Source organism: Crocodylus siamensis, chromosome 15 (genome assembly GCF_052110815.1).
Source record: "Crocodylus siamensis isolate JL-2025a chromosome 15, ASM5211081v1, whole genome shotgun sequence".
Taxonomy (NCBI): domain Eukaryota; kingdom Metazoa; phylum Chordata; order Crocodylia; family Crocodylidae; genus Crocodylus; species Crocodylus siamensis.
This window is the reverse complement of record NC_143409.1, coordinates 46661572-46687341: the sequence shown is the minus strand read 5'-3', so window position 1 is coordinate 46687341 and position 25770 is coordinate 46661572. Positions and strand designations below refer to the sequence as shown.

At 47.9% G+C, this 25770-nt stretch overlaps 2 protein-coding genes across 4 annotated transcripts; one reads left to right on the top strand and one right to left on the bottom strand.

Annotated features, from left to right (window-relative positions):
- Positions 1 to 2491: 2491 nt before the first annotated feature.
- Positions 2492 to 8059, top strand: LOC149852567 (uncharacterized). 2 transcript variants are annotated; one of them, XM_090030091.1, is made up of 4 exons: positions 2492 to 2657; positions 3827 to 3905; positions 4460 to 4613; positions 4995 to 8059. In XM_090030091.1, exons 3-4 carry the CDS (start codon positions 4562 to 4564, stop codon positions 5993 to 5995), a joined length of 1053 nt encoding a protein of 350 aa, XP_089886217.1. In that variant the 5' UTR covers positions 2492 to 2657; positions 3827 to 3905; positions 4460 to 4561; the 3' UTR covers positions 5996 to 8059. The 2 variants fall into 2 exon arrangements, with proteins under 2 accessions (XP_089886217.1, XP_089886216.1); XM_090030090.1 differs by having other exon boundaries at positions 4374 to 4613.
- Positions 8060 to 12558: 4499 nt separating this feature from the next.
- On the bottom strand, positions 12559 to 22995 carry LOC149852566 (uncharacterized). Of its 2 annotated transcripts, none has more exons than XM_090030029.1 (4): positions 22835 to 22995; positions 20546 to 20672; positions 20083 to 20199; positions 12559 to 19505 (listed from the first exon to the last, which is right to left on the bottom strand). In XM_090030029.1, exons 1-4 carry the CDS (start codon positions 22856 to 22858, stop codon positions 17947 to 17949), a joined length of 1827 nt encoding a protein of 608 aa, XP_089886155.1. In that variant the 5' UTR covers positions 22859 to 22995; the 3' UTR covers positions 12559 to 17946. The 2 variants fall into 2 exon arrangements, with proteins under 2 accessions (XP_089886155.1, XP_089886156.1); XM_090030030.1 differs by having other exon boundaries at positions 22755 to 22993.
- Between the last annotated feature and the right edge of the window lie 2775 nt (positions 22996 to 25770).

Here is a 25770-nt window from a genome sequence, read left to right as displayed (position 1 = left end):
GAGGCCCAGACAGCCAAGGCTGAGAACAGTAAACTCACTACACTGACAACAAGATAGGAAATCATAAACCCATAAATTTGCAAGGGACCTCACAGGCCATCTGGTCCAGCTCCTTGTGTAGATTCAGGATATGCTATTCCTACACACACCCCTCCAGTCTCTTCTCGCAAACTATTAGCGAAAGGGATGCCGTGACTTTTTTGGGCAAAAATGTTTTCCCTACTAGGAAGTCAACAGGCCTGCCATCCCTGAAGCCAAGCCAACTTCCAACACCAAGACATGAGGGAGATTAGGTGCTGGCTGGCTTAGCTGGCCACCCCTTGCCCATGAACTGCAGTTGTTATCACTAGTAGAGAGGCAGTGGGTAGATGGTGAAGTAAAAAGCATCTACCAATGCTTAACACTAAGATTTTTATTTGCCAATGTCCCATCATATATACATGACCTTGTAGGGACGACAGTGCCATGCAGCGATGCAAGTTACTAAGACTTGACTGGGAGGGAGGGATCCAGCATTGCATTGGTCTCCTGTTATGTGTGATGTTGGTTCATTTTGTGTGTGTGTGTGTGTGCCTGGCCTTTTCCAAAGTCTTAACTCAACTCCCTTCCTCTGTATCTAAACAGGCAAGCAACTATGTAAAACGAATTGACTATGCCAGTGATGGCCAACCTTTTTGGCAAGTGTGCCACGAGTTGAGTCCAAAGTATGAGATAGTGCCAGTCTAGTAAGCTGCAGCTGTCGAATGCCACTAAATCCTGTCACCACCGGGACATGGCAAGAATGAATTTGGTGGGGTGTCATTCCAGAGCTCCCACAGGGCCAAACCCTGAAGCCAGCACCAACCCCTTTCTCCGGCACTGAAACCTGAGAGCACAGGGGTTCTTTTAATTTGAAACCAGTTTTCTCTTCACACAACAGTGACTACACCAGGCCCCATACTAAGGCAAGGATCATCACCTGCATCTTGCTGGGGAATTCATCCCACTTCTTCCACACACCTGGTCCCTCTCCAAGGGGATGAAGGCCTGAGGGGACTCATGGGCAGTACTATTAATCTGCCTTGCTTCCTGCCCTTTTTGACCAGTTAAAATGTGGCTCTGCTGGCCCCTATGGAGTCATAAGCAGTGTTAGGCCAGATTGGAGTTGAAATGCTGCCTCCAGCATTCAGAATGGCTGCCATGGATGCCCCAGGGTGCCTTCACTACTGCATTTCAGATTTGGTGCATGCAAGTGGGAGCAAGTCCACAGAGAATGCTTGGGAGCATTCCTCCATGGACAGGCCAGGGATGTGGTGCAGGCATCACTTTTTATTGGTCCACATTTGATGTGTTCAGAAAGGTATGGAGAGCCTATAAAGCCAGAAGGAGAGCATGGGGACAGTCTGATGGCTGCTACAGCAGTACTTGAGCACTGAAAAAAAATGGGGCAAGACGAGAGGGTTGTTTCTCCCTGATAATTACAAAGAAGCACATTAATAGCAGAGAGGATTTGAATTATTACAACCTCCCCCCCGCCCCCCAGCAACACACACCCACAAAACATTATCAAGGTTGCATGGCCAAACGTGTGCACACGCATGCATGCACACACACAAACACACTAAAAGGAACATCATGCAGGAAGTGTTACCTCTTCCTGCTTGCTAGTGTAAATTAGGATCCCATCTCTAGACAGGCTTGTATGCTCCACTGCTTGTGAACATGGGACTCTGCCTCACTCATCCTTTCAGACTTGGTGTGTGATGGGGAAACTTTGTACCTCTCAGTGCTGGAGAGATTCATCCACCACTGTGGCATTTGAGGCAACCCTGAGGGGGTTGTCTTGGGTAATGGGGTAGGTTATTAAGAGCAGCCCCCTGCTCTCTCCACAGCCGTGTTGCCAGCACTCCCTGCTGTTTCCCCAGGTGAGAGGTGTGAGTGACCACACTGCAAGGTGGCCATCCCCACCCCTGTCCTTCCATCTCTCGGTTTTCAACAGTTCCTCTGCCAGGGCACAATGGGCAAACCCCACAGAGCCTTCCTGAGCCTCCTTCTCTTGTATTCCCACAATGGGCATGCACCAAATCCCCGCAGGTGCTAAGCAGGGCAGGAGGAGGCAGCGGCTGCTGTGAAGGCAGCTCTGAAAATGCAGTAAACAGGAGCAGATTCCCAGGGACTGCAGAATCTGAGGCTCCCAGTGCAGAGTCCCCAGCCTGCCCATCTCCAGGGCCTTCCTGAGGTCTCTCCAAAACCTGGCATCTCACCCCAATGTCCGATCACAACAGAAGCCCTTACAATAAAGATAAGCCCTCACTTGCACACATGCAGGTGTTACACAGCTGGGGCCTCTTCAGAGCAAGGATTTATCTGGGCAGTCACTGCTTCCAGGGCGCTCCAGTTGTTGCTAAGGGAAAGGAAGCTGCTCTTGCTTTTTCTCTGCTCAGGATGTTGAGGGTTGGGCTTCCTGGGTCAGACAATGCTGCTGTCTCCATTGTGATCCAGGAGTCTGGGGTCAGCAGCGGCTGCTTGGCTGGTGGGGGAGGGGGTCTGTGCTGGGGAGAGACCGGCATTGCAGCGTCTCAGTGCCCAGCCCAGGGGGGACTTTATCTGGGGGCTGGAACCAGCCCCCTGGGGCAGCCCCGGGCTCTGCTGATACCGACTCTTAAACCAGACTCCAGGTAATGGGGAGAGACCTGGGGGAAAGTGCTAGGGATGGGCAGCACAGGGACGCTGCACACACGGCCCCTCTGCGCCCATCTCTGCTCCCCGGGATCCGTGAGTCCCAGAGATGCTGCCCTCGCTGACACACACACAGTCTTGCTCCTGGTGCTGAGAGCAGCTGATCCATCTGCTAGAGGGCGAATGCCCTAGAAAGGGGACAGTGAAGTGTCTCAGCTGTGGGCAGTGAGGAGGGGGCTGAAGGCAGGGGAAAAGGAGAGGCAGAGAGAGGGAGGCTGGAAGGGCAAGCAGGAGCACTCACTGGGGAGGGAGGTGACCATCTCCAGCCCTGCCCAGGCCCCGTCCGTGCAGCTGCCCTGAGCACAGTCACTGTCCCGTGACCAAGGTGAGAAGCAGGGAGAGAAGAAGCCAGTCCCTGCCCCTGCCTGGTCCCGGATCAGTCCTTTGGATTCTTCTCTGCTCTGATCATTGACTCTTACTGGGAGGATGTAAAAGTAGTTTGGTGGATTTGGTGAGTCTGCTCCTGGGGGAGTGGGCTACATCCCTGCTGTAGTCAAAGGAAAGCAGATTGTCTCAGAATAAAAGCCTCTAGAACATCTGCCTGTGCAAAACTACCTGACTGGTCCTCAAATTATGACTGTGGACCAGTGGTTCTCAAGGGGTGCTTTGAAATCCTTTCAAGGGTGTCATACAATGTTAGCACCATGAGGCATGCAAAAGTCATTCATATGATAATCCCAGAGATTTCACATAGAAATCCACAGTCTCAAAAGCATTCTGACTTGTTGTGGACTTTCTGAGTTTTTTCAACAGAATTGCTTTAATGTTTTCCTCTAGTTAGAAAAAGAGTGAAACTAAGAGCTGGCATTTTTGAAGGGGAGTTTCAAGTCTACTGAGTCTAAAAAAGTTGAGAACCACTGCTCTAGAGAAAAGGAGCTGGTCTGAGGTAGAGTGGAGGGGCAGGGATGTGCTGTAGTCCTTGAGCTGGAGCTGACATATGCCATCTTCCCCTTTTTGTTTTTCACAAAAGCTTTTAGAAGTTTCCTCCCCCAAAGGAAATGTCTTATTCTTCTACAGTGAGAGGGATTTTGCATCCTTCCTTGTATCTGACTTTATGGGATTGTGGATGGGATAACTGGTGCAGAAAGACAAACTCTTGCTGTTTCAGGAGCTGGTGATCTCCCATGGACTCTGCTGAACTCTGCAGGGAGGGCATGGGGAGAATTATAAGACGATGGTCTCCCTAGGTAAGGATTTCTTTTATTCTCATATATCAGGAGCTCTGGGGTCTCTGAAATACCTGGCTCGGCTTTTGCTCAGGTTCTTCCATGGTCTGATTGCAGGGGAACTATCCCCATGGTCCCCAGAAGCCATGTGAGGGAAGCTGTCCCCTCCACAGCTTCTCCCATGGGAAAGAATAATCAGTGGGAGAGATGAGGTGTTAATGGATTGGCACCCCTGGAGCATCCCAGGGAAAGGATGGATTGTATGTGCCTCACGCTGTACTTGTAAACACAGGCTCAAACTTAGACACAGAAGTACATTGAATGTCCTTCCTTTCCCAGCACAGGCTCTGGAGCTGAGCTGGGTAGGAGGTTGCACACATGGACTGCGCCTGAATGTTTTGTGGGGGGAACTGTACTTGCCCTAGGAACCATCTAGCCTACCCAGTGGTGCCCCAAGAGCATCTTTCACCTGTTTGGTTTATCTTGTAGTGTAGTACCATCTATCCAGCATATTTTGAAACAGCTCTATCAGAGTAAGAGGACTTCCCTGGTCTCGCTTTCTTTCCATGGGGTAGAATTGTGAATGCCAACACCAGACTGAGCTCCAGGCAGACGCATTTGCCCTCGATCTGCAGGCAGAGGCATTCACCCTGGATCTCCAGGCAGAGGCATTTGCCATGGATCTGCAGGCTTCAGAAAAAAATGAGACCACAAGAGGCAGCCACGCAGGTGAGGAAATGAACAGACGTGGATATAATCATCCACTAGTGTGAACACGCGGGATTCCCACAATGGCCCCAGGAACTCTATCAGTTCTGCCTTGTCCCACCCAGATCAGGATTGTCCCCAGGAGGTGCTGTGCCCTCATGCAGACATCATCCGTGGCTCCCCAAACAGCCTGGCTGACACCCGGCCATAGCCCCCTTCCTCAGGAATGCTCAGGTCCTGCTCTTCAGTCTCTTCTGGGCAGAGATTTGTGGAAGTAGACACCCAACTTCTTCATCTCCCCATGCATTAGTTTGGTTTGCTTTCCCCTGTCCTATACCCTTCTCTGAGTCCTCCCTGGCACAACTAGTGACTCCTGTCTGGACTCTCCCTCTGTCCCTGCAGGTGAGGGGATGGTGAGTGAGACTGAGGTGGAGAATCCCCTTCCAAAGAGTCCTGAGCACATGCAACCATGGGAGACATCAATGCAAAGAGCCTTGCAGTGCTCAAAGCAGGGAAAGCCCTGTAAGAACCAGCACCAGCCAAAGGAGCACCCATGGGACCTTCCTGTGAAGGGCCAGGAGAAACCCATGTGCAATGTGAGGGGTGAGGAGAAAGCCACAATCCCACCAAAGAGCAGTGCGAGAAGGATGTCGTATGAGTGCGCCGACTGTGGGAAAACTTTCCATCAGAAATCCAACCTCGTTGTGCACCAGCGGGTCCACACTGGGGAGAAGCCCTATCCCTGCCCTGACTGCGGGAAGCGCTTTGGCCGTAGGGCTCACCTCGTCCGGCACGAGAGGACCCACACGGGTGAGCGCCCATATCACTGCCTCCGCTGCGGGAAGAGCTTCCGCGACAGCTCTGACCTCATCAAGCACCAGAGGACCCACACTGGGGAGAAGCCCTATGCATGCCCCGAGTGCGGGCGGTGCTTCAGCGATGGCTCAGCCCTGATTAAGCATCAGACAATCCACACGGGGGAGAGGCCCTACCAGTGCCCCAACTGCGGGAAGAGTTTCAGCTACAGCTCGGCCCTGATCAAACACCAGACCATCCACACAGGGGAGAGACCCTACCGATGCTCCAGCTGTGGGAGAAGCTTCAATGTAAGGTCCAACCTCATTATACACCGGAGAACCCACCTGGGGGAGCGACCTTACAAATGCCCCGACTGCAGAAAGAGCTTCAGCGACAGCTCACACCTGATCCGACACCAGCGGATCCATACCGGGGAGAGACCCTATAAATGCCCTGACTGCGGGAAGAGCTTCCGTGACAACTCAGTCCTCATTACCCATCGACGGACCCACACGGGGGAAACGCCCTACAAGTGCCCCATCTGTGGGAAAAGCTACAAGGCAAAGGTCTCTCTCACTTCCCACCAGAAACTCCATGCAGGGTAGAAGGGGGTGGGAGCTCCCCCTGTGGGGTGATGGGTCTAGACCCTCCTGAAGCAAAGTGCAAACGTACTTCGCTTGATGGGCTGGGTAGGAGCATCAAGTCGGGCGAGCAGTTTGGGATTCAGTGTATGATGGCTGGCAGGAACTGGCGAGAAAATCAGTGGCAGGTTGGTATGTTCCACATGCACTTTACAATTAAAGACGGCCTGTCCCAGTCTGAGAGCTCCCAGGGCTTCTCAGGTTTGGGGCAGGAGGTCCTATAGGCTGTGACTATATGACAAGAAAAGCTGCTGGCCTGAAATGCCAGGATTTCAGAGTGATGCTCAATGTGCTGGGCATCTTACCAAGTTGAATTGAGGGCAGGTGGGAAACAGAAACACTCCCTTAGGTAGGAAGAGATTTTTTCCACCAAGGAGGGTGCTGTTCCTATGAGGGCAGCATGTTGTAATAGTGAGAACAGGGGATCCTGGGATTCAGGACTCTTCGTTTCAGTGCCAAGTTTTGAGAGCCATGTCTAAGGAAGGGAGTGGGGTGACTGGCAAGGAGGACTCCTGGGTTCTCTAACCAAGTCTGCTAGTGTCTTTTTGTGTGACCATGTGCCAGGCACTTCCCTTGCTCTCTGTTCCTCCCCAACATTACAACGGCGATCATAATAGCCATAGCCACCCATCTCTGCTTGAAGCCATGAGGCATGATTAAGTATTGGGTTTTAAGTGGCTCAAGAAGATGAAGGAACCAAGGGAAGGGGAATTTAGTAGTAACAGCAGTAATAATCATAATCATAATATCTGACATCCTCTTGCCCCATCCCAGCTCTGTCAGCAGGAGGGTTTTGTTGAGCCAAAGGGAAGCATTTTAGCTGGCACCCCTCATTCTTGTTTTGCTCCACATTGACACATACTCCACCCCCCACAAGATATAAAAGAGATTTCAGTGGGGAGAGGGTAAACCTGGGGAGAAGTCTTGTGTTTTTGGAAATCCAGGTATTTGCAGTTGTCTTTTTTTTTTCTGAAATGCTATTTCAATTGGTCTGCTTACGTTTGAGCAACAGGCCATATACATTTTCCACAGTTGGTGGCTGCATATCCAGAGCACATAGGTAGAAGGACTGTCCAGTCAGCAGTGACCTCTGTGTTGGAAGAGGAGCCCTTCGCTTCCTCTTCTTCTAGACAAAGGGTTAGGCTATTGGTCTTCAGCTACTGTCCCATCGCCTGCTGGGTGACAACACTGGCCAGTTCACACACTGTGGTTAACATCAGACGTCACTCTACTTGTTAACATGATGAATTATGTCTCTGTGAAAAGCAGAATTTCCTGTGGCCACAAGCAATGTTGGAGAGTCTTTTGGGCACATCTTGCCTGTGAGCTGTGAGTCTTTCTCAGATGATGTGGACAAGAGGTTAAAATTTGAACTCATTAGTATGCACAAAATGTAATCTAAAATAGTCATTACCTTCTCGTGTTTCTCACTTTGCTGTAGCACTATTATATAGTTGCAGCCGGTTACCCAGATTACAGGTAACCTTGCAGGTTGGCTACTGATAAAAGACGTCTATAGCCCAGCCTTTTATTTGTCTGCACTTCAAAGTAGAAAAGCAAAGCCTGTATGGCTGCCTGTGATAGCACAACATAGATTTTCATCAATACCAGCTTGGAAGACTCAAGATTGGGAGAACATCTTCTTGAATTTGCTTAGTTCTCCACATTTTCCTTCAGCCTATGCCCCGTCTTTAGAGGTGACTGGTTTTAACATTCTAATAAATGCCCGTTGATCCATTTTGTCTGAATGTGTTTCATTGAAACTTGTGGAACTGGACTCAACCAGGTTTTCTGTGGATGTGAAAGGTGTCAATTAGTTGGGATTTATGTTTCTGTGAAGATTACACTTCTGGAGGGAAGGATTCTTATCCCCTTTCTTCACCATTACTGCTTGCCCTCATCCCATTTCACCCATCCCCAAAATGTATGGTCTTCCAATAAAACAAAGCTGCCTTGTTTTTTAACAGCTTATCTGTAACAGTGGCGAACCACTGGAACAAGTTACCTGGAGAGGTGGTGGACTTTTCATCCTTGGAGGTTTTTAAGGCTCGGCTCAACAAAGCCCTGGCTGAAACGATCTAGTTGGGGATGGTCCTGATTTGAGCAGGAGGTTGGCCTAGATGACCTCCTGAGATCCCTTCCAACCCTCATTTTATATGATTCTATGATTTAGAAACGTAACAAAAATATGTCGATGCCCACACAGTCAAATGGGTCGCCAACTGGTTGGAGGGCCGCACCCAGAGGGTGGTAGTGGATGGGTTCTTCTCGACCTGGAAGGACGTGGGCAGTGGGGTTCCGCAGGGCTCGGTCCTCGGGCCCGCACTGTTCAACATCTTCATCAGTGACTTGGATGAGGGGGTAGAAAGCACCCTGTTCAAGTTTGCTGATGACACTAAGATGTGGGGGGATGTGGGCGCACTAGAAGGGTGCAATAGGCTACAAGCTGACCTTGACAGGTTGCAACGGTGGGCGGATGAGAATAGGATGGGGTTTAACACTGATAAGTGCAAGGTGTTGCACATGGGGAGGAAGAACAGGCACCACACTTACAGGTTGGGGAACTCCCCTCTTGCCAGCACGGAGACAGAAAAGGATCTTGGAGTCGTCATTGACTCCATGATGAACATGGGCCGGCAGTGTGGGGAGGCAGTCAAGAAGGCCAATCGTACCCTGTCATGCATCCACAGATGCATCTCGAGCAGGTCCAGGGAGGTGATCCTCCCCCTCTATGCGGCACTGGTCAGGCCGCAGCTGGAGTACTGCGTCCAGTTCTGGGCGCCACACTTCAAGAGGGACGTGGACAATATGGAAAGAGTTCAGAGGAGGGCCACTCGTATGATCAGGGGTCAGCAGGGCAGGCCTTATGAGGAGAGGCTACGGGACCTGAACCTGTTTAGCCTCCACAAGAGAAGGTTAAGGGGGGACCTTGTGGCCTGCTACAAACTGGTCAGGGGGGATCAGCAGGTATTGGGGGAGTCCCTGTTCCCCCGTGCGCTGCCAGGAGTGACCAGGAATAACGGTCACAAACTGGCGGAGGGTAAGTTTAGATTAGATATTAGGAGGCGCTACTTCATAGTCAGGGCGGCTAGGGCCTGGAACCAGCTTCCAGGGGAAGTGGTGCAGGCTCCTAGCCTGGGGATTTTTAAAAGGAAGTTAGATGAGCACCTTGCCGGGGTCATCTGACCCCGGTGCTCTTTCCTGCTAAGGCAGGGGGTCGGACTAGATGATCTACCTAGGTCCCTTCCGACTCTAGCTACTATGAAACTATGAAACTATGAAACTATATCTATTAAAGCAAAACACCATCTAATACATTTGATTACATCAATTACTTTATGCTAAAACTATGATATAGTATACCTGGATGATTTAGTGTGTGGTATACCTTTATAATGCATCTTTTCAGGGCTTGTGCTCTTTCTAATTGTATCCCATTACTGGTTTAAATATGTTGATGGCTTCCTTTACTTTGCTGACTGAGCTAGTTCTCACATCTTCAAAAGTTTACTCTATGGTCGCTCAGAAACATGCTTTGGGGTCTTAGCCACACTTCTGCATTTTGGCCCTAGGCCCCTTGAAACTGGCTGTGGCTGGCAACAAGATCCAATAAAATATGACACCTGTCAAATCTCTAGAACTGAGAGCTTGGGCACAAGACGTCTATACCTTAATGTGAGCAGACTTTACACTGCTTTAAGCAAAAATAAGCATACAATGTACAGCCATACACAGCAGTCATTTACTTGAATTGGGTATAGATTTACCCCCATTAAAAGCAGGCCTAAAACTACCTGTGCCATGTGTCCAAGCTATCCCAAAGTAATATTTGATCTAGGCAAGTAGATCGTTACCTGCTATCTTCCCACCTAGTGGCATGACGCCACAGTGAGTGTATCTACTGCATGTTGTCTTGCAGCAACATAGTGATGCGCTACATCACTGTACAGCGCACTGTAACAACATAAAGATTACACAGGTCTACATATGATTGCCTGCTACATCACCATGGTGGCGCACTCCCCACTTATACCATGCCACTACATTAATGTAGTGGGGAAATCAAAGTGTGCACTGCCCATATGGCACAGTACCGGCTTGTACCGCACTGTGCTATAGTACTCCTGAAAGGAAGTATGAAAACACGGCGCCGTAGCAACATTGCCATATGGCAATGTGTAGACATGCCCAGTAACACCTACAAGTGACTATGATGAATTTGGACACTGGCATCTGTATACAAATCTGATACAAACTTCCCCAGTGTAAATATGCTTTGTCCAGGCTCCTGAGTACTTAGTAGGACTGTGGATCTGAGTGGTGTTTGGTGAACATAAATGCATTAAAAATCTGAGAAGAAAGGCTTTTTTGTGATATCTTTTCCTGTACCAACTGCACAGTTGGGAGAAGTGTTAGACAAACTTTTGAGCATCAGGTGCCCTTTCTCAAGTCTTGCCTATGCAGTTGGTCCAGTAAAGGGTATCACAAGAAAGTCTTTCTTCTCAACATTTTCTGGATTGTCATAGCTACAACAACACTCCTAACTCCATTAAAAAGTTGAGGTCATTGGATACTATGGGAGATGGGGGTCATATAAGAAACCTGAGCTGAATGTTAAAATATGGAAAGTATTTGATTATGAGCACGATATTTATATAGCATTTATACACATATCTCTGAATTCCATTGTGGATATAGCTGCATAATTTTACTTTTCTGAGTTGACGTAGAATTATAACCACATTAGTGAGCAAGACTCAAATAAATATCCACAGGTTTATGGCAGAAGATAAAGGGATAATTATACAAGGGAAATCAGCTAATTTGATATGGTGCTGAATACCACTGAACTTCATGGAAAATGTTTTCGATTTCCAGAGGAACAGACCACTAATCCCTATTCCTTACTGCACCCTTCCCCCAATGAATTTGTAGACGGCCACTAGATCCTCCCCCAGCCATCTCTTGCAGAGGCTGAAGAGATCCAGGTCCTGCAATCTCTCCTTGTAGGACCTTACCTGCAGGCCCCTAACCATCCAAGTAGCCCTCTTCTAGACCCTTTCAAGGTTATCCACATCCCTCTTCAAGTGAGGCACCCAAAACTGGATGCAGTACCATCTGTGGCCTTACCAATGCCACATAGAGGGGAAGCATCACGTCCTTAGACCTGTTTGTGATGCACCTGTTAATGCATGATAGCATGCGGTTAGCTCTATTGATCACTTTGTCACATTGATGACTCATGTTCATCTTTGAGTCAACTACGACTCCGAGATCCGTTTCTGCTGCAGTGCTGCTTAGATCATCTCCCAGTCTATAAGTGTGTTGGGGATTTTCTCTCCCTGGGTGCAGTACTTTGCACTTATCTTTGTTAAATTGCATCCTATTCTGTTCTGTCCACTTTTCCAACCTGTCCAAATCCACCTGAATCCATTCCCTGCCCACCAGTGTGTTTACGTTGCCCCATAATTTGGTGTCATCCATTCAATTTGGCCCCTGTTGTTGATGTGGTTGCATCATTCATTACCTGCCCAAGGATTTCTGACCATCAGGTCTTTGAGGCTGAGATTGAAAGGTTGAAATGACACCCTTTGTCATTTCCTGAATAGTATCTTTGCACAATCTTGTTTTAATCCTTACTATGAACAATTTGCTCAAGATACAATATTTTGCCATGTATCACCATAGGTTCTTTAGGTACAAAATAAAAAATTTAGCTAATCACAAAAGCAGTCTCTTGGTCCATATATGAACTACTCATCCCCTTGCTACCAAGCATCATATTCCTTGTCTCTCTGTAATTAATGAAGCTTGATTAAAATTCTCTTCAGGTATTGCCCTTTTGCTTGAGTTATCAAATATGTCTCGTTTCCCTGTCTAATTCCCAAATGTTGGCAGCAAATCTACTCATGGTTTTGACATCAGCAAGGCCCTGGTTTGATGATGTACCACTCACTACACTAACTAGCTCAGTCAGTAGTGCATAAGACTCTTAATCTCAAGGTTATGGGTTTGAGCCCCACATTGTGCACATAGTACTTTTATTTCTGGCTGGGGTCATCTGACCCCAGCACTCATTCCTGCCCAGGGCAGGGAATCAGACTCAGCGATGTTGAGGTCCCTTCCAACCCTAGCATCTATGAATGTTAGGCAAAGAGGAAATCAGCACATTTTAGTTTTATTCTATTGATATTCAAACTCCCCAGCTACTCAGAAAAATGATAAAATAAGGCTGGAAGGAACTTTAAATAGCCAACTAGTCCAAACCCCTGCATCTCAGCAGGCTACCAGAGATTACTTTCTCTGGAACCATATTATACTGTTGACTCCTATTCAACTCATGATTCACTATCACCCTCAGATCTTTTTCTTACCCAAGTGCTCCATTTGGTACTTGTACATCTGATTGTTTCTTCCCAAGTGTAGTACTCTGTACTTCACTAAATAGTCTCCGAATCAAGGTTCTTCCCTTATCATTTCCAGAACTCAAGAATTTAGTAAATAATAGGATGCTGCTGAGACAAGAGTTTCACAACCACCCTTTTATTAGGAATTTACTAGGAAATACAGAAACCATTCAAGGTAAACAGATAATCTATAAGCTAATATACTAAGTAGATGGTCTGAGAAAGTTTTAAGGTATTTGTACTTACTATATACCCACACATCATCTATCATTTTAAAGCTTGAAGTGTTGATTTGTACAAGATTCAGAAGTTATGAAAAAGTCTAGAAAAATGTGAGATATGGATTTAAAAAGCAGACACAGAAAAAGCATTAGGAAACACAGGGCAAGCACACCTGCTACCTACAGACTCTTAAGCAAGCTGGCAGGCAGTGCTGGGCTTCAGTCTCTGTGAGACTTCAAGGGAAGCAGATCTCTGTCTGATTTTCATCTGACACAATAACGCCACCAAGTTTTGTGTGCATGCCTTTAAGCCTATTTAATTGCAATTCCTTTTCTTTTTTGTCTTTTTTGTTTTACTTTTTAGCAATTTCAGCTGTAAGTAACTGCTTAAGATACTTCATTTTTGTTTCTAGGCTACAAGGGACTCAATTTGCTCCATATTTAACATTTTTAAACATTATATTATTCCTGCTGTGTATGGCTAAAACATTAAACCAAGAAATCAAAGTCAGGAAGTCTGCTGGCAGGATGTCTACCATCCCACAGATAGCAAATGCTAACAGGTCACCGCAGAAGTCATCAATACAGAAAGCTGTTGCTGAATATTATGAAAATGAAGAAATGGCAAGATGAATCGTGTCCTGTGAATAGAACTGGTATCATGTAAGGATGCTCTTCACTGATGTTTAGATGATATAACTATTGCACAATAAAATTATAGCCAGAAATTTATACAAGTTAAATTTAAAATTTAAATTTAAAATTTAGCATGCATAAAGTTAAATTTATGCAATTTAAATTTTATGCATAAAATTATGCAAGTCTGAGATCTATGCTTCAGCCTGCATTGAGTGTCACTGTAGTTGACATCAGTGATATGTTTTTAGCTGAAAATACCCTTATTACCAGTGCTAAATCGGCATTTTCACTCACACCACTAGGCTTTATAAAAGAGAAGATGAAGCAGAGCAGTCTGACCAAGTCCAAAACCATTTTAAACCACTTCTCTCTGTCTTCCAGCTCCACTGGGCCTGCTGAGCAACTGAGCCCTGAGGTGGGGCTGGAAAAGGGAGAGGCTGCCTAGGAGGCTATGCCATCAGAAAGTAGAAAAACAGAAAAGATTCAGAAGTGCTCAAACTGCAGACAGTGAAGCCAGAAGTCTACACTCCCAGTCTTCTCTGCTCTAGTCCCCCAGGGTTGACAGCAGGACCCAGGTATCCTGCATCCCCCACCCATCTGCTCCAACAATTCAACCAAGCAGCCTTGTCAGAACAGTGCAAGCTGACTAACACCTCTACTTTTCTGCAGAATTTTGACCCTGTATCAATAACTGACTCTTAAGCCTCCCCAGACCTCCACTGATGTCTGATAAACTGAGCGTTGTGCTTAGCATTCTGGGTGTGCAAGGACACGTACCAGGAAATAGCAAAAACCTGCAGGGACAAAATCAAGAAAGCAAAGATAATGAATGTGCTGCACCTGACAAAGGAGATTAAGGACCAGAAGAAGAGGTTCTAGAAGTAATGCTGGTCAGAAAAGAAGGACCAAGGAAGCTGCAGGTCCTCTGCTAAGCTGTCAAGTAAACCAGGGGGAATTCCTAACTGAAGATACGGAGAAGACAGACCTACTCAACAGCTACTTTGCCTCAGTCTTCACAAAAAAAAATAAGCTGCCAGACACCAAATAGGGATAATCTGGATAAGGAAGGGAAAACTGAGGGAGCGGTTTAGGGCTGGAAGGGACCTCATGAGATCATCGGGTCCAGCACCCCCATTCTGGGCAGGAGAGACTGCTGGGGTCAAATAATCCCAGCAAGGCGTGCATCCAGTCTCCTTTTGAAGATCTCCGGGGTAGGTGCCCGCACCACCCCCACTAGGAGTCTATTCCAGTCTGGCCACACAAACCATAAAGAAGAACCATAAAGAAGTTTTTCCTTATATCCAGTCTGAAACCTTCTTTTAGGAGCTTATGACCGTTGCTCCTGGCATTCCCCTGGGGCACTTTAGTGAACAGTTGTTTGCCTAGCCCCTGATTCTCCCCCCTGATATATTTGTAAGCTGCTATCAAATCCCCCCAAAGTCTTCTCTTTTCTAGGCTGAACAGTCCCATATCTGTCAGCCTTTGCTTGTATGGTTTGTTCTTCAGGTCTCTAACCACATGAGTGTCTCCTCTCTGGACTGTCAAGCTTCTCCACATCCTTCTTGAAGTGTGGCACCCAGAACCGGACGCAGTACTCCAGCTGCAGCCTCATCAGCGCCGAGTACAGCGGGAGAACAACTTCCTAGTTTTGCTTGAGATTCATCAGTTGATGCATGCCAGCGTATTGTTTGCTCCACTAATTGTAACATCACACTAGTGGCTCGTATTCATTTTATGGTCAATTATGACCCCCGGTCCCTTTTGGACGTGGTGCTAGCTAGTGTAGCATCACTGAGCCTGTAAGTTTGTTGTGGATTTTTCCTCCCCAGATGGAGTACTTTACACTTCTCAGTGTTGAACAGCATCTGGTTCTGGTATACCCATCTAGATCTGCCTGGACTGGCAAATTTTGCGTGCGCTTTTCATCCCCACATCCAGATCACTGATGTAGATGGTGAACCCTGGGGGAACGCGCTGGCTACCTTCCACCAGGTCGACACAGATCCAGCTATTAGTACTCTCTGGGACCAACCCCACAGCTTGTTTCTCACTCATCTGACCATTGAATTGTTGAGCCCATAGTCCCCTAGTTTTACCTTGAGAGCCTCATAGGACACCAAGTCAAGAGCCTTCCTAAAGTCCAGGTAAATGACATTGACCTCATCTCCCTTAAGATAAAAAAGACGGGCAGAGATCTTTTGTTGGGTCTGAATGAATTCAAGTCAGCATGGCCAGATGAGCATCATCCCGGAGTCCTGAAGGAACTGGCAGAGATCTCGGAGCTCTTGGCAATGATCTCCATGAAGTTGTGGGAGATGGGGCAGGTACCAGAGGACTGGAAAGGGCCAATTAGTGGCCTCCTTTAAAAAAGGCAAGGAGGAGGACCTGGGGAACTACAAACCAGTTAGCTCACCTCAATACCTGAGAAATTACTGGAGCGTATCCTAACGCAATTTGCAAGCATCTGGAGGAGGAAAGGCTGATCACAAGAAGCCAGCACAGATTTATAAAAAGCAAGTTGTGTCAGACAAACCTGATCTTCTTTAACATAGTAACTGGTGGGTGAAGGGAATGCTGCAGATACAGTGCATCTGGAATTCATCAAGGCTTTTGACAAAGTCTGGCAGGACCTCACGAATGGGAGAAACATGGGCTGGATAAAACTATAAGGTGGATAGATATCTGGATCAGTAGCCATTAACAAAGGGTAATTATTAATGGGTCCACGTCAGAATGGCAGGAGGTTTCGAGTAGAGTCCTACAGGAGTCTACCTTGGGTCCAGTGCTATTCAATGTGTTTATTAATATTTTGGATGCTGGCATAGAAATCATCTTGAGCAAGTTTGTGGATGACAAAACTGGGAAGGATTGTGAACATGTTGGAGGATGTGAGTGCAATTCAGAAGGATCTTGGCAGGACTGGAAAGTTGGGCTAGAGCTAACAGGATTAAGTTCAATGCAGAAAAATGTAACGTGCTGCACCTCAGTAGGAATAATCAAAAAGACCAACACAAAATGGGGTATACCTAGCTGGATGGCAGCTCTATGGAAAAGGACTTGGGAGTCTTGGTAGACCACAGACTCAACATGAGTCTGCAGGGTAATATAGTCACACAAAATACTAATGCGGTTTTTGGCTGCATCATTAGAAGCATTAGGTGCAAGACACAAGAAGTGATAGTGCCTCTACTCAGCACTGGTTAGGCCTCAGCTGGAGTACCATGTGCAGTTCTGGGCTCCACATTTTAAAAAAAGATATGGAGAAGTTAGACAGGGTCCAGAGGCAGGCAACAAACATGATCAAGAACTTGGAAGGCAAATCAAAAGGAGAGGCTGAAGGAGCTAGGCGCATTCAGCTTATGGAAACAACGCTTAAGAGGGGACATGATAGCAGTCTTAAAATACTTAAAGGACTGCCATAAAGAGGGAAAGAACCTTTTCTCCCTTGCTAGTAAGGAGGACATGGACCAGTGGCTTGACGTTGCAGCAAAGTAAACTTAGATCGGATAGCCAAAAAACCTTCTTCACTGTTAGAGCAGTGAGGCAGAGAAACAGACTGCCTAGCAAGTTGTGGACTGTCCATCACTGAAGATGATCAAGAAGAGGTTCGACAGTCACTGCTTTGGGATAATATAGGTGTAGCTATGCCTATTTTCTACCATGGGTATTTCCCATGATTCTGGGCTTTGCTGGGTCCTTTGATCCCCCCATGCCCCACTTCCTATTAAATGTGTGAGAGTGATTTTAAGCCTCCCCAGAGACTTTGGCTGTTGGCGACAGCTAAGGCTGAAGACTTCATCTGGGTTGTGCCAATTCTCCTGCTGTGAGCAAAGCCAGGGGTTCCTGGGTAGAGGGTCTTGCCCCTCTGCTCAGGTTCAGACTGATCATTGTATCTGGGGTCAGGAAGGGATTTCACCCCATGGTGAGTTTGGTATGGATTGTGGGAGTTTTTGCCCTCTTCTGTGGTGGAGGGCATGGTGTTCTACCAGGGACCTCTCGAGCATTTACTGACATTTTATAGAAGCAGGACACGGGCTGCTGTGGTTCCCCTGCTTTACCTGTGGCAGGTTAGGGTGTTAGGTCTATGTTGTGTCAGGGTTGAGGGTAGTCTGCTGCAGAGTTTATAGGATGATTGTACAGGATGGTTTGGACAGGATGAAGCCTGCCTCACGCAGGTGCTTGGACTAGGTGGCCTATGGAGTTTCCTTCCAGCCCTACTTCCCTATGACCATGTTTCTGTGACTATGAACTCTTGGATTCACATACCCTGGGGGCAGGGGAGGGCAGGGGGAAGGAGCAGAAAGGGGTAAGGAAGGGCCACATGTACAGAGTCACTGTCTTGGACATCCTCTGTCATTTCAGAACAGCTGCTTTCATTGCCAATTAAGAGCCTCTGGGTCCTTTGCTACTTCCCTGAAGAACATTCAATGGCCACACGCTTTGAGAGGCTTTGGGGGCTAAGGGACCACTCAGAGACCAAATGCAAGGTAGTATTTTTATCTCTATTTGAAACCCTCCATCTACTCAGTATCCACTCTTCCCTCCTCCTCCCTTAGCCACAACTGTCCACCTCCTTACTCCTACTCATGTTACTGTGCTGTAGGAGGGCACACACTCATTGCTCCACAGAGAGAGCGCCTGCTGCCTTCTACCCTGCGTGGAGCTTCTGGTGGGATATTAGGGAGCCCTTTGCCTTGTACATCTTCCCACAGACAGTGCACTTGTAGGGCCCGTCTCCTGTGTGGATGCTCTCATGTAAAACGAGGGCTGAGCGTTTACTGAAGCTTTTCCCACACTCGGGGCATTTGTGGGGTCTCTCATGGACCCCCTGGTGTCTGATGAGGTAGGATCGCTGGCTGAAGCTCTTCCCACAGGCTGAACATGTGTATGGTTTCTCATCTGTATGGGTTCTCTGATGTATAACAAGGTAGGGTCTCTCGCTGAAGCTCTTCCCACACTCTGGGCATGTGTATGGTTTATCTCCCGTGTGAATTTTCTGATGGGAAACCAGCCCTGAGCTCCGCTTGAAGCTCTTCCCACAGTCAGGACAGCTATAGGGTTTCTCCCCTGTGTGGCTTTTCTGATGGTAATTCAAATTCCACCTATGGCTGAAACCCCTCCCACAGTCAGGACATCTGTAGGGCCACAAGCCTGTGTGGACTCTCTGGTGGGAAACCAGGGCAGAGCGCTGCTTGAAGTCCTTCCCACAATCAGGACATTTGTAGGGCCTCTCTCCTGTGTGGACTCTCCGGTGAACACTAAGCTGCACGCGCTCCTTGAAGCTCTTCCCGCAGTCAGGGCATTTGTGGGGCCTCTCCCCCGTGTGGACTCTCCGGTGTGAACTGAGGCTCGAGTACTGCTTGAAGCCTATCCCACAGTCAGGGCATTTGTAGGGTTTCTCCCCCGTGTGGATTCTCTGGTGGCAAACCAGGATTGAGTTGTTATTGAAGCCCTTCCCACAGTCGGAGCATTTGTAGGGCCTCTCCCCTGTGTGGACTCTCCTGTGTGAATTGAGATGCACGCTCTGCGTGAAGCCCATTCCACAGTCAGGGCAACTGTAGGGCTTTTCACCTGTGTGGACTCTCCGGTGGCGAATCAGGTCCCAGCGATGCTTGAAGCCTTTCCCGCAGTCAGGACAGTTGTAGGGCCTCTCCCCAGTGTGGACTTTCTGGTGTGTAATGAGGGACGAGCTACCCATGAAGCTCGTTCCACACTCCAGGCAGCGGTAGGGCCTCTCCCCTGTATGGACCCTCTGGTGTTTGCGGAGATTTGAAGTCCGGCTGAAGCCCTTGCCACAGTCAGGGCACTTATAGGGTCTCTCTCCTGCCTGAATGCGCTGGCGGATGCTAAGGCCTGACTTCTTCTTTAAGTTCCTCTCACAGTTGAGGCCAGGGCACAGGTTGCCTCCCGTGTGGATGAATGGGTGGATGATGAGGTAGCTCCCCTGCTGGACTGGGGTTTCATTCAGGTGCTCCTGATTCTCCCTTGGGTGAGTGTCATCAGCCAGTGTTATCCTTGGGGAGCTTTCCAGCAGACTGTCTGCCCCACATAACCTCTCACATTCTTTTTTCTGCTTGGTGTATGGAGATGTGTCCCCTCTGAATTCTTCCCAGAGCATGGTGTAGGGTTCCCTTGGCTGCAGGTCTCCCATGCTCTCATTCACCATCCCATCCGCTACTGAGACAGGAAAGGAATCCAGATGGATGCCTGTGCCAGGGAGACAGGAAACTTTAAAAAGGAGCACGGGGGAAAATAATAATAAAAGACACTTGACAATAACTGTGAAGGTGTCTAAACAGCCTTTCTGCATCCCAGAGAATAGGAGGCAATTTTTGCCCCTATACCTGCTCACAGCACTGAGGGAGAAGGCACTTCTGCTTTGTCCCAGTCAGGGCAGAAGGGAAAGCATGAGTGACATCTGCCACCTGCAGCAGGCTGGAGTGCTGTTGTAGCTGTGATGGTCCAGAAAACATGCGAGAAGCAAGGGGATTTTGTCTGCTGTCTTCTTTGGATCAACTTTATGACTGGGAGAAATGCTAGATAAGTTTCAGGCACCTAAAGAAAGGCACTCTGTACTTCAAAGTTTGTCTAACATCTCTCCCAACTATATAATGGGTTTTCAAGAAAAAGATATCATCAAAACCCGCCTTGCTTCTCACAAAAAGATCTGGCACAGACCAGAGAAAAATCTTAAGCCAGGTGAGATGAGGCACAACTCATGGAAGGAAAAGTAGTTCTTTAAGCCAATAATGGACGTTAGCCATCTGTTTAACTGGTTCCTCACCTGTGCAGGTGTTTCTTGGAATTTCCCATTCCTTTGAGTCCTGGAGATCTGTGACCCACAGCTCTTCCCCCTGTTCCAGCCAGGAGATCAAGTTGGTATTGGGAACTGGGAATCCTGCTGCAGTGAAAGAAAGCAGGTCAGACCAGGACTTTACTGCTGTGATCTCCTCAGACGGAGACAGCACAGATATGCCAACTTTCTAGCCCTAGAGCCAGTTGTGGGACAGAAGATGTAACACCTTGCCTGAAGTGCATTTTCATACACCGGTGTACAGGCAGGGACATACAGCACAGTCTGGAGGCTCTGAATGGGGCCCGGATCAGCCCATCCACTGTGTCTGAACAGAATGTGGTAGGAACAGATTTATCACATGCAACCTTCAGCTCACGGGGCTGATCCCTCTGAAATGCTGCACCACAGAGATCCCACCACTTCTAGTACCCCAGCTGGCAAGAATCCTTACCCAATGAAGTCACAGCCTCATAGTTCTCCAGCATGACATCCCTGTAGAGGGCTCTCTGACTGGGGTCCAGCAGAGCCCATTGCTCCTTGGTGAAATACACAGCCACCTCCTCAAAGGAGATACACATCTGGGGATAAAAACAGAGTTTCTCCACTCAGTGGCTGCTGTCCCATCCACAATCCCACCACCACAGTCACAGGGAAATTGGCAATATCCTTCTCTTTGCAGAGACCAGGAACTCCTGGGGAGCTGCAGCATTTTTGAAAGCTTTCCTTTAACAACAAACTTGTTCTATGGTGAAATTTTGATGTCAAAATATGTTGATTCTGGGACTTGACTTGGTGTTTGTAGAACTCACCCATCTCACAAGGACTAGCACAGAACTCTATTTTGGCATCACTGGCATCTCACTTTCTTGTAAAGAAACTGCCCTTTTTCAATAGGACCACCATTCTGGCATGTGGAAGGGAGGCTGTCCTTACTAAAGAGGGCCACTAACCACCATTATTTTTTAGGAGACTGAAGGTAAGCTCTCCTAAGGGAATAAAGCTGCGGCTCTGCAGTTCAGAGATATTATAAGAAACTGTGGGCTAACAGTGGAGCTACACAGAACTGAAAAGGCAATGGGAGATGTCTGACATTTAGGAAGAGGCCAACAGGTAGAGGAAAATAAGGAGTCCAAAGCCTTTTGGGGCAACAGATGCATGAGCTCAGAAACTGTAAGAGGAACAAAAGACGAACCTACAGGAAGGTTGGAAGAAGAGACTGTTTGACAGAAGAGGTCATACATATACAGGAAGGGTTGAATAGGAACAGAAGAGTAGCAACCCCCTTCCAGCAGGAGGAAGTCCGAGCTGAGTCTCCCTGGGGGCAAGCATCAGACAAACCACATTTGCTCGTGAGCACTGGTTCAGGTGATGCACACAGATATATTAATGGCCAGGTCTAAGATTTTAGGGAAGGGAGGGTGGGGCAGGGTGCAGATAGTGTAGCACATCATCACATAGAAGACAACATACATTTTTCTTCAGTTAAAGGGAAATGAGATACTAATGTGGTAGGGGCTAGTACTATATTACTCAGTCTAATAACAAAGCAAATACATATATGACTATTGGAATATGTACTGATTTCTATATGATATGTAATGTTTAGAAAAGCACAACTAAGCAAAATACAGTCAAAACAGTCAAAAAGATATTATGGCATTAGTCCTGTAGTTAAATGTACATCTCTCATTCAGATTCATAAAACAAAATCTACCCGTCCTGAGCATCTTGACAGTGCTTCCAGTGCTTCACTCTCAGTCATCTCTACCACTGCCCTTTTCCAATGTTACTAGTGCATTTGTTATTATAGTAAAAATATAAAAAAAATTTTTTACTATTCACTGAGGAAAATTTGATGTCAGGCATCCTGCCATCACTACAGGCTCCTGCTTTTGGATGATGGACACATCTAAGTGCCTATGCAATACCTGATGCCCATCTTCTCCAGGCTGACTTCACATCTATCTATCTTTGAAGTCAACCCAGAGAAGTTGGGATGTGTCCATCATCATAATGACTGCCTATCTTTGACTCAGCCTGAATCAGCAGATACACAGGACCAGCTGGTTTGACTGGGACTGGACCACAGCACGAATCTATAGCAAAGCTTGAACCAGGGCTGTCCAGGTGCTTCACCGGCTGCATGTGGCCCATGGGGGGTTAGGCTGCAGCCCCTGGGCTCCTGCTCCCCAACACTGCTCTGGCTGCAACATCCAGTCTCCAGGGCTGGGCCCCCCCTTCCAGCCACTGCTCGAGTGGGCAGCGCAGCAAGGTGTGGGGAGCTGGGGCTGAACCAGGGGCAGTGCCTGCACGTGGCGCAGCAGCGTGTGGCAGGTCTCATACCATACAGCAGCAGGAGGGGGCATCAAAGGACATGCAGCCCGAGGGGGCTCATTCTGGTGCGTCCTGTGAGCACGCAGCCCCACTGAAGCTGGGCCCCGGGGAGTCTGACCTCCCTGCTTTAACCCACCGGCCGCGGGGGCGCGGGTTTGTGACCGTGTTAAAGAGAGAGGAAGGCGCGGTGCCCAGGAGCTGCGCCAGACCCCTGTCATAACGCGGGAGCGGCTCTGCGAGCTGCCGCAACCACTGCAAGCAAACTCCTCTGCGCGCCGAGGCCCTGCATCCTTGTGCCCCAAAGCACGGCCGTCCCGGCGACTTACGGGAGATCGCACTGGCCCCAATAAGACGTTGTGGGCCGCCGGGGAAGGCCCTTTTTCGGGACTCGGCGGCGCTGACTGACCTGAAACGAGTCCTCCCGAGACATCTCCGCTGCTTTCCCACCGCGGCCGGGACGGGACGGGACGGGACGGGACGAGCCGACCCGCCCGCGCCGTCAGGCAGGGAAGCGGTTTGGCTCCGTCTCCCCCACGGCCTCCCCGCTGCGCACGCATCCTACCTGCATAGCCCCTCCTAGCCCGCACGACCCCCCCCCCCCGCCGTCACTGCCCGGACACCCGCCAGGTCCCGCCCACCCAGCCGCACCGGTTCTTCCGCTTCCGCCGCAGGCACCGCCTGGCACCTTCCTGCCGCGCGACGGCGGCCGGGGTTTTGCCCGTCTCCGCCGAGGGCGGCCCCGGGCGTGGAGAGCTGGGCCGGGCGGTCGTTCAGTTGTGAAACGTTTGAAAAGATGCTTTCCCCCCTTCTACGCATCATATACTGATGTAAAATCCATCCTGAATTTGCCCAAATTAGTTCATTTTCCATGCAATTCCCAAATAAGGTATTAAAAATTAGTAGGGAAGGACAACAGACATTCACCAATGACTAGGAACTTGAAACAGGCCATTAAAAATTAGTAAAGGATCTACATTTTCAAACTCAATGTTAGCAAATGAAAACATGGGGTCCTGGACTAGTGTCAGAGGACTGACACAAACGCTTGTTGGATAAATGACAGAAAGGCTTTATTTACTACAAGTATCCAAGCTTAAATGAGCCCAAACCAAAGTCCAGTAATTAGCTATAAGGTGATGATTTCTCACCAAACTGGCAACAAAAAGGCCGTCTATTTCTCTTCAACTTCTCGGGTAAGCTGGGTGCAGCAGTAGTTGGTGTCAGAGATTTCTCACTCGAAGCCTGCCCTGTTAGCTCTTCCACGTCTTTCTTATACCTTAATCCAGCATCTTCAAAGCATTCTTGCAGTTGTGTAAATCAAGAGAGAGTCCCAAGCAGTAATCAACGGGAAAACTCTGTTAATCAAACTGCTCATTACTGGTTATCAGCAAGTTCCAATTTGAACTTTGTTCCTCAGTGACAAGAGGTTATCCATTTCTACTATGTTTGAAAAGTATCAAGAAACTGATTAACAACCAGGAAAAACACAAGTTTTGGGGAGTGTCCTTGGAAAACCAAGGAAACTGCTAGGCAAAACAAGGTAAATAAGGAGGAAACAGCAAAACAAAAGTAAATCAGGAGGAGACATTTATCACATATAGAGAATGACTCTTCCTGCACATAACACGAGTTCATTGCAAAAGAAATATTTACCACACTAATTAATCCAGGATAGACATTTCACAAGGTTACATACCAGACAACTAGGAGCCTCCTTAAAATAATCGTGAGTATAGCAATACAAGCTGGAACTGATACCTCATTATTTCTTCCCAGATGGCCTAGCCATGAATTCACATCCTTTTGCACTATGTGTAGTTAGCATCAGTATTTTGTATTTAACTTTTGTGGGTAGGCCACAGTTTAGCATGCGTTTCAGAGTCACTATTCGAGGCAGCCCGTTAGACTCAAGGTACCCCCTGAAAATGTCACCTCTTAACTTTCATTCATTTCTTGACTACAGTGAAAACAATAGAGCCAATTCTTCTATTGCAAAGAACTCACAAAGACCCAACGGGGGAGCATGGTTTTGTCACTGTGGATTCCACTCAGTACCATAGGTTAAAGAGACATTGAATTATTTCAATGAAAAATGAATTAAAGCTGTGAAGAGCAGTTACATTTGCAATACTTTATCATACTCACACCGCCAAGAAATATGGGCATCTGTTATAACTGGAGAGAGGCATTTTCCAGTATCAGCTGAAGTTGTGACCTCTGAGGTGTTTGTTCCTTAGCCAGCCTTCCAGATAGTGCACTTCTCTTGATGGAGGGTGGCTTTCTTACTAGTATTCTACCCCTGCAGCACATTTTAATTAGTTTTATTTTATTTATACTCAATCCCCTCAGATGATACAGCCCTTGATAGCCTCACCATACAATGGGTGAAGTGTGCTGAATGAAGAGAAAAGAAACAATTGTCTTGGATTTGAGTAACTATGGCAGAACTGCTGAACCACCCCCTCTCTCCCGGTGTTAAAATGGAGAGGGGATGGGATCATGGCGGCTCCCACGTGTTTCAGCCCCTTAACCTAGTGGTTAGGGCATTTGGTGAGGAGTCAGGAGACCTAGGTTTTAGCTCTGTACCCAGAGAGGGGGCTTAAGTGTGCAAGCTAAGAGTGCTCTAACCACCAGGATATGGGCTACACCTTGGCCAGACTCCTACTAAAGCCTACCCATTACAACTTGCATTCACTAGTCAACATGGGAAGAGATCAGCAAGGAAGATTGCTAAGAAGAATTTTTCCAACCATTTGCATTTGTCTAATAAAGGAGATCAGATTCACCCAAAGAACCTTGTCCACCCAGGGCTATAACTTACACTTGCTTGCATAAAAAAGTGTGGCAGAACAACACAAGCCTTTATTACTGGCTTTTCAAGTAGATCCAGATTCACATCCTCTCTCTCAGTAGCTCCTGCTGTCCATGGTTCCTTTCCCACTCAATGCCTCACCTCCCTTACCTCTGTTTTGTTAATTTTACCATTGCCTCTCCCCAAATCGCTGTCTCGCTCACACTGGGTGACTCCTTTAGCTTATTACTTTGTTTTCACAGGCATTATACATGTCCCATCATCTACAATCATGAGGCTTCCTCTGGAGTCCCAGAGCCAGGAGCAGGCCTCGTCCAAGACAATACCCCAGAACTCTTATATATTGACACTGAAATGTCTTGGTTGTTCCACAGTGGAACAAACATATATTGACCTTTATCTGGTGGCTGTGTTGTCCTGAGGGGTCAGGCCAACGCTCACAATCTCAATATTGCACTGTTAGACAGGTGGGGGTGGTGTACAATTGCACATGCACACATAAAAATCAATTAAGCACACACTCACTAGGT

Bases quoted from the DNA above. Each gene is read 5' to 3' on its own strand.
- LOC149852566 (XM_090030030.1), bottom strand. From the start codon at position 22,985: ATGCGTGCGCAGCGGGGAGGCCGTGGGGGAGACGGAGCCAAACCGCTT. The intron at 20,200-20,545 runs GTAAGGATTCTT...CTTTCACTGCAG, and splicing joins TGAGGCTGTGACTTCATTGG to CAGGATTCCCAGTTCCCAAT. The intron at 19,506-20,082 runs GTGAGGAACCAG...TCCCTGGCACAG, and splicing joins TCCAAGAAACACCTGCACAG to GCATCCATCTGGATTCCTTT.
- LOC149852567 (XM_090030091.1), top strand. From the start codon at position 4,562: ATGGATCTGCAGGCTTCAGAAAAAAATGAGACCACAAGAGGCAGCCAC. The intron at 4,614-4,994 runs GTGAGGAAATGA...CTGTCCCTGCAG, and splicing joins CACAAGAGGCAGCCACGCAG to GTGAGGGGATGGTGAGTGAG.